The 14,595-nt window shown below is 51.5% G+C and overlaps 1 protein-coding gene across 1 annotated transcript in view; it reads left to right on the top strand.

Annotated features, from left to right (window-relative positions):
* The window catches only part of NXPE2 (neurexophilin and PC-esterase domain family member 2), a 35,854-nt gene extending 33,366 nt beyond the window's left edge, over positions 1 to 2,488 (top strand). Inside the window, 7 exon segments of the mRNA XM_054724974.1 lie at positions 240 to 255; positions 1,736 to 1,772; positions 1,774 to 1,803; positions 1,805 to 1,915; positions 1,917 to 2,029; positions 2,032 to 2,219; positions 2,465 to 2,488. Coding sequence (XP_054580949.1) covers positions 240 to 255; positions 1,736 to 1,772; positions 1,774 to 1,803; positions 1,805 to 1,915; positions 1,917 to 2,029; positions 2,032 to 2,219; positions 2,465 to 2,488 — 519 coding nt within the window.
* The last annotated feature ends 12,107 nt before the right edge of the window (positions 2,489 to 14,595 follow it).

Genomic DNA, 14,595 nt, shown 5'->3' with positions numbered 1-14,595 from the left:
CAACCATCTTCCATGCCCAACTTTTACACCAAAGAAGGTTCTTAGATTCTTGAGGCAACTTGAGTCCTTTTAATCTCTCTGGTTTCTCTGTTGCCTGGACAGTGATTTCTAGTAAAGTTGGTGGTTTCTTAGAAGATAGTGCCAGACTGTTATTTTTCAGAACCATTTATAAACCTGGTATAATTTAATACGGATAAGTTTAAGTTCCTAAGCTTATACCCCAAATCCCAACACTCTAGGTAGGTGACAAAGAAGGTGTGGCTTTAAAACCTTTTGCACTCGGATGTCGAGTGTGACTCGACACGGTTAGCATTAGAATAAAGGAATCGAGAAAAAAGCAAGCGAGTGCAAAGGGTTAAAGTGGCACAAATATAAAAATGTGCTGAGTGTTACCTAGTGGAAGCCTGATATGAGTCAGTGAATACAGCTTAGGCTACTTTTTAAAAGAATCCTCATCGAAGATACATTTATTGATTTGAGAGAGAGAGAGAGAGAGAGAGAGAGAGAGAGAGAGAGAGATCAGTTGCCTTTCCTATGAGCCCTGACTGGGGATAAAACCCTTAACCTGCGTATGTGCCCCGACTGGGAATGGAACCCCCACCCATTTGGTGTACAGGACTAGGCTTCTTTTATAGCGGAGTATTCAGAATAAGGAGGTAATGGGTCCTGTCTTTCTCTGCCCTAATCAGACCACACAGACTATTACGTTCAGTTCTGAGCACAGCAATGAAACATTTAAGGGGTTTTAGAATTAGCCAGAGAACATGATTCTGGCACACACAAAGTAAGATATATGTGGCACTCATTTCATAAATGTTCAAGAGTTTTCCCTTGTAAGTAGCTTGGGGAGGGGAGATTTACAATTCAGCAAGGCCATTGTCATCAGCACAGAGTTCAGCGGGGACACCGGGTTCTGCTGTTTCACGGCCGAACATTTCCTCCTGATTTGGCTAGCTGTCTCCCGGTCCAGTGGCCTGGGCTGAAGCCACGGAAACATTGTGAATGCGCAGGAGAAAATCTATCCCGCACCAGGAAAAACGATTCAGCGGGAACGTTGTATCCCCCCTTTACGATGAACTTGTTTAACCAATATTTGTGGAAGAGCAGAGGGCAGAGATAGAGGAGGGTGGAGGGAAAAGAGAAAGGGGTGGGGGAGAAAACGAGAAAGGTGTTTCCTAAATTATTTGTGGTAATAAAAATGACTTACTGAGGGAATTTTTATTGCCAGAGAGTTAGAACTTAGAAATGCCAGCTTGGAATGAAGATACCTCTCCCAGGGGTCATACTGTGGAAAAGGCGGGTCACAGCATTTTGCAACAGATGGAGTAAAATGAAACTTATTTACCTCATGGGAGATTCAACACTGTGTCAACGATTAACTACTTACAAAAAGTTCTGAAAGTATGTATGTTATTTTATTTTGAAATTATATTGCATTTTGGAGATTATTTTTACCTAATTAGAATTCTTTGATTTTCTTTTCTGATTAGGGTTTTTAATAAAATGCTAAATTTTATATTTTATTCACAAATATTAACATTTTTCTTCTTCATCTTATGTTCAAAATTTTGTTAAGATTTTAATGTATTTGGTAAAGTTCACTACCTCCCATAGGCAGCACATCTATTCTAGCTAGAAATGATCTTGGATAGAATTTTAGACATGTTGTGTGCATTTTAAAATTTCATCATTATTTTCCTTTTGTTAAGAGATTTATCAACTTATTTTCCACTAGCCTTCAAATATTTCGACCACCGTGGAACTGGGGTCTTTCAGCCACATGCTTCTGGATGCTGAAAGGCATTTTGATTCAGTGGGAACAGCATGGTCATCCATTTATTAACAGGAATCTGTTCCCTGTGAAAGATGAAAACTATATCCCACGAGAAATTGACCAGGGAGCAGGAGACAGAGACACAGCACCTCAGACCCTTTCCCATCAACATTTTCATCAGCAGGGCCGTCCATGTGCAAAAGGACACGGAATGTTTGCTCTTGCGAAGCCCGGAGACCAAGGTGATCCCTAAGCAGTAAACACCAGGGAGCTGTGCCTGCATGCGGAGATGTTCGGTGAAGTTCACGGCTGTAGTCAGAATCTTATCATGAGGGACATTTATGTGGATCTCAATATGGGTATTATTAATGCCTAGGACATGACTATTGCATATGGCACTAACCATGCCCGTTCACTTGGTTATGTGATTGAAAATCAGATGAACATGTTGTTTTGTTGTTGTGTGTTTTTTTTTTTAAATATATATATTTTTTATTGATTTCAGAGAGAGTAAAGGAGAGGGAGAGATAGAAACATCAGTGATGAGAGAGAATCATTGACCAGCTGCTTCTTGCACTGGAAATCGAGCCCACAACCTGAGTGTGTGCCCTGACTGGGAATCGAACTGTGATCTTCTGGTTCATAGCTCAATGCTCAACCACTGAGCCATGCTGGCCAGGCCAGATGAACATGTTTTTAAATTATATTTGTTAGAGGAAAAATACAAAAAAGCACTACTAACCATTCTTTGTAGATGACATCACTTATCCTACAAGGGTAGTTTAAAACAATCTAAGGGAGGAGAAAATAAAATTAAGTTTTTGTTTCATTCTAGTAAAATATGCATAACATAAAATTTGCCATTTAAATAATTTTAAAATGAGTAATTTAGTGGCATTACGTACATTCACAATGTTGTGTAACCATCACCTCATTCTAGTCTCAGAACTTTTTCAACATCCCATACAAAATCTCTGTACCATTAAACAGTAACTCCCTACTCTCCATTTCTCTCAGCCCCTGGCCACCACCATTCTACTTGCTGTCTCTGTGAATTAGACTATTGATTGTAGCTCATTCTAGTCAGATTATAGAGTACTAGAGGCCCGGTGCATGAAAATTCATGCACTGGAGGGGGGTCCCTCAGCCCAGCCTGCCCCCTCTCACAGTCTGGGAGCCCTCAGGGGTGGGAGGCAACCCAGCAATCAGGGCAAGGCGATGCCCCATCACACCTCTGCTGCTGCCACTGCCGGCAGCGCAAGCCTTGGCCGACCCTGGTTACCTGAGCCTCGGGTGGCCCTGGGTGACTGGGCAGCCACCATCTGAGGCTTGCTTGTGTCTCAGGCCATCTCTGGGTGGCTGGGAAGCCAATATCTGAGGCTTGCCTGCACCTCGGGCCGACCCTGGGTGGCTGGGGGCTGAGGGAACTGGGGGACTCCAGAGGCAGGCACGCAGTGTGGCTGGGCCCACCTGGGGGCGGGCCTGGCCTTGCCACGTGCCTGCTGCCCTGGCAGGGCTGAGGGGACTGGGCGCCACCATCTTGTGGCTGTGGGCGCCGCCATCTTTGAGGGCGTGACAGTCAATTAGCATATTCCCTCCTTATTGGCTGTGGGCACCACCATCTTTGAGAGCGTGGCAGTCAATTAACATATTCCCTCCTTATTGGCTGTGGATGCTGCCATCTTTGCGACAGTATGAGGGTCAATTAACATATTCCCTCTTTATTAGACAGGGTTTGTCCTTTGGGGCCCAGGGTTAGGAAAAGCAGGCCTTGGTGTACATCTTGGTCCTTTCCAAAGTCACCTAGACCCAGAAGAGGGAGTCACAAGCTGTGGATTGTTGAAAGCTCCAAATAAGGTACACAGGACCAGTCAAAACAGCGTGTGACATTGTCCTGCATTAGAGATTGAAATTTGCAGCATATCTACTGATACACAGTCACAAACCCAAACAGGCATCCAAAATGGGGAGACAAAAAAGCCCAAACAAAAGAACAAGAGAATTCTCCCAAAGAAGAGATAAATGAAATGGAGATAAGAAATTTATCAGATACAGAGTTCAGAATAATGATGGCAAAGATGCTAAACAGCATGAGAAAGGATATAGTAACTATGAAGAATGACATAGCACTAATAAAGAACACACTGAAAGGAATACACAGCAGATAAGGGGAAGCCAAGGATTGGATCAGTGAATTAGAAGATAAAAAAAAAATCACTCACTCAGAGAACCAAAAAGAAAAAACAATTATAAAACAGGAGGACAGCTTAAGGGAGCTGTGGGCAACATGAATTGTAACAATATTTTCATAATTGGAGTGTCAGGAAAAGAAAAAAGTGAGCAGGGGATAGAGAACATGTTTGAAGAAATAATGGCAGAAAACGTACCTAATCTGGTGAAGGAAAAAGTCACACAAGTTCAGGAGGCAAGAAGAACCCAAACAGGCCCACACCCAGGCACATCATAATTAAAATGCCCAAAATTAAAGACAAAGAGAGAATCTTAAAGGCAGCAAGAGAAAAGCAATTTGTTAGCTACAAAGGAGCTCCCATAGGATGTTAGCAGATTTCTCATCAGAAACTCCACAGGCCAGAAGGGAATGGCATGAAGTACTCAAGGTAATGAGAAGCAAGGATCTGAAACCAAGATTACTATATCCAGCAAGGCTATCAATCAAAATAGATGGTGAAATAAAGAGCTTCCCAGACCAAAAAAAAAAAAAAAAAAAAAAAAGGCTAAAGAAATTTGTCATCATCAAACTAGCACTGCAAGAAATGCTAAAGGGACTGCTGTAATGAAAAGAAGAAGTAGAGAAAGAAACCTAGTAAAACGAGTAAATAAATGACAATAAATAAGTACCTTTCAATAATAACCTTAAGTGTAAATGGATTAAATGCTCCAATCAAAAGACATAGGGTAGCTGAATGAATACAAAACATGACCCAACTATATGTTGTCTATGAGAGACCCACCTCAGAACAAGACTCACACAGGATGAGAGTGAAGTTAAGGAAAAAATTTTCCCATGCAAATGGAAATGAAAAAACAACAACTGTGGTGGCAACATTCATATCTGACAAAATAGACTTCAAAATGAAAGCCACCACACGAGACAATAAAAGTCATGACTAAAGGGATTGATACAACAAGAGGACATAATCCTGGTAAACATATATGCACCAAATAAAGGAGCACCTAAATATACAAAATAACTTCCGGAGAACTTTAAGGGAGAGATTGACAGCAATACAGTCATAGTAGGGGACTTTAACACCCCGCTGACCTCACTGGTAGATCTTCTAGACAAAAAAATTAACAAGGAAACAGTGACTCTAAATGACACACTGGATGAGAGGAATTTAATTGACATGTATAGAACATTTCACTCACTGTAGGGGAGGACATATTTGACAATGATACATCTGATGAAGAGTTAATATACAAAATATATAAGGGACACCACTTCTCCAAAGAGGACATACTGATGACCAAGAGACACATGTAAAAATGCTCAAAGTCACTGATCATCAGAGAGATGAATATTAAAACAATAACGAGGTATCACCTCACACCTGTTAGAATGGCTACCATTAACAAATCAACAAATGACAAGTGCTGGCAAGAATGTGTAGAAAAGTGATAATGGGAATGGAGACTGGTGCAACCATTATGAAAAACAGTATGGAGTTTCCTAAAAATATTAAATATGGAACTGTCATTTGATCCAGTGATCCTACTCCTAGGAATATTTCCAGGAAACCCAAAATATTAACCTGAAAGAATGTATGCACCCCAATCTTCACAGAAGCACAATTTACAATAATAGCTAAGATCTGGAAATAGCCCAGTGCCCATCAGTAGATGAGTGGATAAAAAAATGTGTAGTATATTTACACCATGGAATACTATGCAGCAGTATAAAGGAAGGACTGCTTACCCTTTTAGACAGCATGGAGGACCTGGAGAGTATTGTGCTAAGCAAAATAAGCCAGTCAGAGAAAGACAAGTATCACATGATCTTACTCATATGTGGCATCTAATGAACAAAATAAACTGTTGAACAAATTAGATCCAGAGACAATAAAGCATGGAACAGACTGTGGAACTCAGAGGGAAGGCAGGGGAGAGTGGGTGGGAGGGAAGATATCAACCAAAATACTTGTATGCATAGATGCCTAACCCATGGACACAGGCAATAGGGTTATGGAGGCTGGGGCAGTGGTGGGCTAGAAGAGGTCAATGGGAATAAAAAGGGGACATATCTAATACTTTCAGCAATAAAGATTTTTTAAAAATCAGTGCAAAGATAAATAGAGATTAGAAAGACCATATGGAATAAAATCAACAAAACCAAGAACTTATTCTTTTATGATTACAAAAATTGACAAATTCTTAGCTAGACTACTTAGGGAAATGAGAGAAGAATCAAACAGATAAAATTAGGAAGGATAGAGAACCAATTTTACAGAAATAAAAAGGAGTATAAAGACTTTTATGATTAATTATATCTCAACAAGCTGGACAATCTAGAAGAAATGGATAAATTCCTAGAAACATAAACCTTACCAAGACTGAATCCTAAAGAAATAATAAATCTAAACAGACCTATAACTACATTGAATATAATGAAGATATGGAAACATTAACAAAAACCTTTCAATAAAGAAAAGCCCAGGTCCAGGTGGCTTCACTGTAGAATTCTATCAAATATTTAAAGAAAAATGAATACCAAACCTTAAATTGCTCCTCACAGCAGAAGGGGACACTTCCAAAACACATTCTATGAGGCCAGCTTTATCTGGTACCAAAGACACAACAAGAAAACTACAAATCAATATCCCTGATGAGTATTGACCCAAGATCCTAAACAAAATACTAGCAAACTAAATTCAACAGCACGTTAAAAGGATAATACTTCAGATCAAGTGGGATTTATATCTGGAATCAAGGACAGTTTAACATACAAAAGCCAATCCATGGAATGCATCACATTGACAAAATGAAGGACAAAAAGCACATGATCATCTCAATTGATGCAAACTCAATACAATCCTTATCTAAATTCCAATGGCATTCTTTTGTAGAAATGGGGAAAAAAATCGTAAAATTTGTATGGGATCTCAAGGGAGCCTGAATAGCTAAAACAATCTTGAAAAAGAACAAAGTTGGAGAATTTAGACTGCCTAATTTAAAAAGATGCTACAAAGCAATAGTAATTGAGATGTTGTGGCACTGGCATAAAGACAGATGGGACCAGATAGAGAGCTCCCAAATAACTCCTTGCACATATGGCCAAATGGTTTTCAACAAGGATGCCAAGCCTACACAATGGAGAAAGGACAATCTCTTCAAGAAACAGTGTTGAGAAAACTGGATATTCCATGCAAAAGAATGAAGTTAGATATCTACCTAATACCCATACACAAAAATTAAAGCAAAATAAATTAAAAACTTGCTTAAGCATAAGACCTAAAATTATTAAACTCACAGAAGAAAACATAGGGGAAATCTTCAGAACATTAGATTTGACAGTGATTTGTTTGATATAACACTAAAAGCACAGGCAACAAAGTAAAAAATAGACAAGTGGGAGTATACCAAACTTAAAACATTTTATGTCAAAGAAAACAATCAATAAAGTGAAAACACAACTTGCAGAATGGGAGAAAACAATTGCAAATCATGTATTCCTCCAAAGAAGATATACAAATGGCCAACAGGAATATAAAAAAAAAATGCTCAACATCACTAATCATAGGGAAATGCAAATCAAAACCACAATGAGACATCATCTACACCCTTCAAGATGGCAACTATCAAAAGAACAGAAAACAACAAGTGTTGGTGAGGATGCGGAGAAGTTGAAACTCTTTTTTTTTTTTTATTTTTTTTATTTTTTTTTTTTATTTTTTATTTTTTTAAATTTCTTTATTGATTAAGGTGTCACATATTTGTCCTCATCCCCCCATTCCCATCCCACCCCTCTCCCCACGCATGCCCCAATCCCCTGTTGAACTTAACCGTTGGATAGGCTTATCTGCATGCATACAGGTCCTTTGGTTGAACTCTCCCCCTCCCCCCACCCTCCCCTATCCTCCCTCTGAGGCCCGATAGTCCGATCGATGCCTCCTTGATTCTGGTTCTGTTCTTGTTCCTCAGTCTATGTTGTTCATCATTTCCTCTAGATGAATGAGATCAAATGTCACTAGATATATACTAATAAGAACTGAATGTGAGACTAGCAATAATATTTATGCTGACAGGCAAATGAATCAATCTGTAGCGAGCTTCCCCCTGGACCAACAGTTCTTTTGAGACCCAATTTCGATGTCCAGTAGTTCCTTATGTGTACATGTCAGCACTGACCCCTCAGCTCTGGATGGTGGACAAATGGTGGTAATGGAGGTCCGACTCCCTCTGGTTTGGTCTCGGCCGAACCCAGGGGCACGGCGTCACCTGGACTAAGGGGCACGTGGCCTCACCCATACCCAAGGGGCGCGTGGTCTCACCCGGGCCTGGGACCCAGCCTCACCCGGATGGATCCAGGGGCGCACGGCCTCACCCGGACCCAGGATCTGGCTTCACCTGTACCCAGGGACGCTTGGCCTCTCCCAGACCCAGGGGCACGTGGCCTCACCCGGGCTTAGTTGCACAAGGCCTCACCTGGATCCAGGGACACATGGTCTCACCCAGACCCAGGAACGTTTGGCCACTCCCAGACCCAGGGCCACTTGGGCTCACCCGGGCCTAGGTGCACGAGGCCTCATCCGGATCCAGGGACGCATGGTCTCACCCGGACCCAGGGACGCTTGGCCTCTCCCAGACCCAGGGCCACTTGGGCTCACCCGGGCCTAGGTGCACGAGGCCTCACCCGGATCCAGGGACACATGGTCTCACCCGGACCCAGGGACGCTTGGCCTCTCCCAGACCCAGGGCCACTTGGGCTCACCCGGGCCTAGGTGCACGAGGCCTCACCCGGATCCAGGGACACATGGTCTCACCCGGACCCAGGGACGCTTGGCCTCTCCCCGACCCAGGGCCACTTGGGCTCACCCGGGCCTAGGTGCACGAGGCCTCACCCGGATCCAGGGACACATGGTCTCACCCGGACCCAGGGATGCTTGGCCTCTCCCAGACCCAGGGCCACTTGGGCTCACCCGGGCCTAGGTGCACGAGGCCTCACCCAGATCCTGGGACACATGGTCTCACCCGGACCCAGGGACGCTTGGCCTCTCCCAGACCCAGGGCCACTTGGGCTCACCCGGGCCTAGGTGCACGAGGCCTCATCCGGATCCAGGGACACATGGTCTCAACCGGACCCAGGGACGCTTGGCCTCTCCCAGACCCAGGGCCACTTGGGCTCACCCGGGCCTAGGTGCACGAGGCCTCATCCGGATCCAGGGACGCATGGTCTCACCCGGACCCAGGGACGCTTGGCCTCTCCCAGACCCAGGGCCACTTGGGCTCACCCGGGCCTAGGTGCACGAGGCCTCACCCGGATCCAGGGACACATGGTCTCACCCGGACCCAGGGATGCTTGGCCTCTCCCAGAACCAGGGCCACTTGGGCTCACCCGGGCCTAGGTGCACGAGGCCTCACCCGGATCCAGGGACACATGGTCTCACCCAGACCCAGGGACGCTTGGCCTCTCCCAGACCCAGGGCCACTTGGGCTCACCCGGGCCTAGGTGCACGAGGCCTCACCCGGATCCAGGGACACATGGTCTCACCCGGACCCAGGGACGCTTGGCCTCTCCCCGACCCAGGGCCACTTGGGCTCACCCGGGCCGAGGTGCACGAGGCCTCACCCGGATCCAGGGACACATGGTCTCACCCGGACCCAGGGATGCTTGGCCTCTCCCAGACCCAGGGCCACTTGGGCTCACCCGGGCCTAGGTGCACGAGGCCTCACCCGGATCCAGGGACACATGGTCTCACCCGGACCCAGGGACGCTTGGCCTCTCCCCGACCCAGGGCCACTTGGGCTCACCCGGGCCTAGGTGCACGCGGCCTCACCCGGATCCAGGGACACATGGTCTCACCCGGACCCAGGGACGCTTGGCCTCTCCCAGACCCAGGGCCACTTGGGCTCACCCGGGCCTAGGTGCACGAGGCCTCACCCGGATCCAGGGACACATGGTCTCACCCGGACCCAGGGACGCTTGGCCTCTCCCCGACCCAGGGCCACTTGGGCTCACCCGGGCCTATGTGCACGAGGCCTCACCCGGATCCAGGGACACATGGTCTCACCCGGACCCAGGGACGCTTGGCCTCTCCCAGACCCAGGGCCACTTGGGCTCACCCGGGCCTAGGTGCACGAGGCCTCATCCGGATCCAGGGACGCATGGTCTCACCCGGACCCAGGGACGCTTGGCCTCTCCCAGACCCAGGGCCACTTGGGCTCACCCGGGCCTAGGTGCACGAGGCCTCACCCGGATCCAGGGACCCATGGTCTCACCCGGACCCAGGGACGCTTGGCCTCTCCCCGACCCAGGGCCACTTGGGCTCACCCGGGCCTAGGTGCACGAGGCCTCACCCGGATCCAGGGACACATGGTCTCACCCGGACCCAGGGATGCTTGGCCTCTCCCAGACCCAGGGCCACTTGGGCTCACCCGGGCCTAGGTGCACGAGGCCTCACCCAGATCCTGGGACACATGGTCTCACCCGGACCCAGGGACGCTTGGCCTCTCCCAGACCCAGGGCCACTTGGGCTCACCCAGGCCTAGGTGCACGAGGCCTCATCCGGATCCAGGGACACATGGTCTCAACCGGACCCAGGGGCGCTTGGCCTCTCCCAGACCCAGGGCCACTTGGGCTCACCCGGGCCTAGGTGCACGAGGCCTCATCCGGATCCAGGGACGCATGGTCTCACCCGGACCCAGGGACGCTTGGCCTCTCCCAGACCCAGGGCCACTTGGGCTCACCCGGGCCTAGGTGCACGAGGCCTCACCCGGATCCAGGGACACATGGTCTCACCCGGACCCAGGGATGCTTGGCCTCTCCCAGACCCAGGGCCACTTGGGCTCACCCGGGCCTAGGTGCACGAGGCCTCACCCGGATCCAGGGACACATGGTCTCACCCAGACCCAGGGACGCTTGGCCTCTCCCAGACCCAGGGCCACTTGGGCTCACCCGGGCCTAGGTGCACGAGGCCTCACCCGGATCCAGGGACACATGGTCTCACCCGGACCCAGGGACGCTTGGCCTCTCCCCGACCCAGGGCCACTTGGGCTCACCCGGGCCTAGGTGCACGAGGCCTCACCCGGATCCAGGGACACATGGTCTCACCCGGACCCAGGGATGCTTGGCCTCTCCCAGACCCAGGGCCACTTGGGCTCACCCGGGCCTAGGTGCACGAGGCCTCACCCGGATCCAGGGACACATGGTCTCACCCGGACCCAGGGACGCTTGGCCTCTCCCCGACCCAGGGCCACTTGGGCTCACCCGGGCCTAGGTGCACGCGGCCTCACCCGGATCCAGGGACACATGGTCTCACCCGGACCCAGGGACGCTTGGCCTCTCCCAGACCCAGGGCCACTTGGGCTCACCCGGGCCTAGGTGCACGAGGCCTCACCCGGATCCAGGGACACATGGTCTCACCCGGACCCAGGGACGCTTGGCCTCTCCCCGACCCAGGGCCACTTGGGCTCACCCGGGCCTATGTGCACGAGGCCTCACCCGGATCCAGGGACACATGGTCTCACCCGGACCCAGGGACGCTTGGCCTCTCCCAGACCCAGGGCCACTTGGGCTCACCCGGGCCTAGGTGCACGAGGCCTCATCCTGATCCAGGGACGCATGGTCTCACCCGGACCCAGGGACGCTTGGCCTCTCCCAGACCCAGGGCCACTTGGGCTCACCCGGGCCTAGGTGCACGAGGCCTCACCCGGATCCAGGGACACATGGTCTCACCCGGACCCAGGGACGCTTGGCCTCTCCCCGACCCAGGGCCACTTGGGCTCACACGGGCCTAGGTGCACGAGGCCTCACCCGGATCCTGGGACACATGGTCTCACCCGGACCCAGGGATGCTTGGCCTCTCCCATACCCAGGGCCACTTGGGCTCACCCGGGCCTAGGTGCACGAGGCCTCACCCGGATCCAGGGACACATGGTCTCACCCGGACCCAGGGACGCTTGGCCTCTCCCCGACCCAGGGCCACTTGGGCTCACCCGGGCCTAGGTGCACGAGGCCTCATCCGGATCCAGGGACGCATGGTCTCACCCGGACCCAGGGACGCTTGGCCTCTCCCAGACCCAGGGGCACGTGGCCTCACCCGGGCCTAGGTGCCCGAGGCCTCACCCGGATCCAGGGACACATGGTCTCACCCGGACCCAGGGACGCTTGGCCTCTCCCAGACCCAGGGCCACTTTGGCTCACCCGGGCCTAGGTGCACGCGGCCTCACCCGGATCCAGGGACACATGGTCTCGCCTAGACCCAGGGGTGTGTGGGCTCTCCCAGACCCAGGGGCGCTTGGCCTCGCCCGGGCACGGGATCCAGCGTCATCCGGGTCCAGGGGCACTTGGCCTCACCCGGACCCGGAGTCCGGCCTCACCTGGACCCAGGGGCATGTGGCCTCACCTAGACCCAGGGACGTGAGGCCTCACTTATACCCAGAGGCGTGTGACCACACCCGAGCCCAGAGGCGCGCAACCCCGCCCGCACCCGGGTCTCAGCGGGGCCCCGTCTTCCCGATCCCAATTCCTGCCGGTCAATCCCCCCTCAGCAATTCCCCTGGCCATCCTTCCGGAGCTCCAGTATGGCTGCTGCAGAACTCGTCGGGCGGCGGCTCGGCGAAGCTCCGGTGCACCCGGTGCATGGCGGTGGGCCAGTCTGGCGTCGCTGTGTCGGCCCTTGGGTCTGCATCGGTGGCCGGTCGCCGAGCATGCGCACCTGGCCGCTTCCGGGGCGTGGAGATTCTTGACGGACTCAGAGGTCAGCAAGCGCGGAGTCTCCCACCCCATGTCTCATAGGGGCTCGTCTGTCCGTGTTTGGCTGCCAGTGGAGCCGTCCCCTCAGCCGGAGACCACCGGGGGAACTGCGCCGAGCACGTTCCAGGCCGCTGTTGTATCGCCTGAGCCATAGTTCTTTTGTGTCGCCTGAGCTGTAGTTCTTAAAGTGTGGTCTTTGGGTCACCGGCATCCGCATCATCCCACATCCCCCTCTTTTATTCTAGTTGTAGAGCATCTACTCAGCCAGCCCTATGGTGGTCTTGGATGGTGTCTGCTCTGCTCTCTTGTCGTAGTCTCAAAGTTGTTGTGGTAGGCAACAATCAGGCTTCCGCCCTATGCCTCCATCTTGGTCCTCCTTTGTATAGTTAAGTCTTGATTGTTGTTGGTGTCACTGGGGGGGGCTCTCTTTGTCTATAAAGGAAGAGTTGCTGTGCAGGAGACACGTTTATGGGCCGGGTCTTGGTGCAGCAAAGCTTTGGCGCTCACTGAATATTCCCGTTGAATGTGTCCCTTATGCACGTGGTTGAAATCTGGTGTCATCTCCCACAGACCACTAGATGCCCTCGTTTCTGGGTCTCCAATGGGGTGTAGATCAGCTACTGCCTTAGGCACTCAGCAAGGATTACAGCAAAAACTGTAGTTTCTTCCTCCTGTCTGAGTGGCCCTGGAGCAGTCCAATTAGAACAGCAGATCATCTGGTCCGCTGCCAGAGGGCAGTCCACCCACATGCATAAGCCGTTGCTTGGGGCGCAGGTGTGCCTGCAAGACTTGCGGGGCAGGTCTTCAAGACGTGCGGGGCGGGTCCCAGGGCGGGGCGGGGTCTCAGGGCGCCAACAGGCCATGGTGCGGCGAGCCTCGATGGCTGTGAGTCTGGTCCTTCTGCCTTCCATGTATCTAAGTCCCCTCGTTCCGCACTCCAGCGCAGCAAACACTAATTGCTGGGCGCACCTCTGCAAGAGTCCTGCCTCTCCCCGCAGGCATCTGGGTCTCCCGGGGTTCGCCAGAAGATGGGTTTCAGGGTGATGGAGAGCTAATCTCCCTTAGGTTTGGAACAAAAGCCCCTTTCCCCCGCCACCAGCCAGACCCACGCACCTCCACACCTCATCCCCTCCGATTTCGCTGGGTGCGAGGCAACAGAACAGCCTTTAACCTCCGCCGCCATCTTTTTCAAACTTCTCAATTTGTACTTCTTAATCCCTTCATTTCAGTCAACTTTACTGAAGTCTAGCGCCGCCGGGAGGTGCACGGAAAGGGCGCCCGGGCCTCCGTCCGGTGCGCGGTGCGCGCGTCCCGCGAAACCAGGCGCGCGAGGGCCGCGCGGCTGGGACGGGCGCTGGGCGGCCGCCGAGCTCCAGGCACCACCATCGCCGTGTTCCGGACGTCGCCGCCGCGGCGTCCCCCCAATTTATACTTCTTAATCCCTTGAATTCAGTCAACTCTACTGAAGTCTAGCGCCGCCGGGAGGTGCACGGAGAGGGCGCCCGGGCCTCCGTCCGGTGTGCGGGGCGCGCGGCCCGCGGCACCAGGCGCGCGGGGGTTGCGCGGCGGGGACGGGTGCTGGGAGGCCGCCGGGCTCCGGGCGCCGCCGCTGCGGCGGTGTCCCCAGCGTCCCGGGCCGGGCAGCCTGCGGGGCGGCGGAGTTGCGAAAGTGAGTGAGTTTCCCAGGGTTTCGCCCGGAATGGGGTTCAGTGCAATCGGAGCCGGTGCTCAGTGCACTCCGGAGCCTTTATCTCCTTCCTGCCAGTGAACTCCGGCCAGGTCATCAGCCGCCCCCTCCTCTCCGGTTCCATCCTCCCCGCAGGCGCGTGTGCTCGTGTCTCCGCCCGTTTCTCCATACCTCAGGCTTTTACGGCTTCCCCGACTGTCC

Source organism: Eptesicus fuscus, chromosome 13 (genome assembly GCF_027574615.1).
Source record: "Eptesicus fuscus isolate TK198812 chromosome 13, DD_ASM_mEF_20220401, whole genome shotgun sequence".
Lineage (NCBI taxonomy): Eukaryota > Metazoa > Chordata > Mammalia > Chiroptera > Vespertilionidae > Eptesicus > Eptesicus fuscus.
This window is presented reverse-complemented; position numbering and strand designations above follow the sequence as displayed.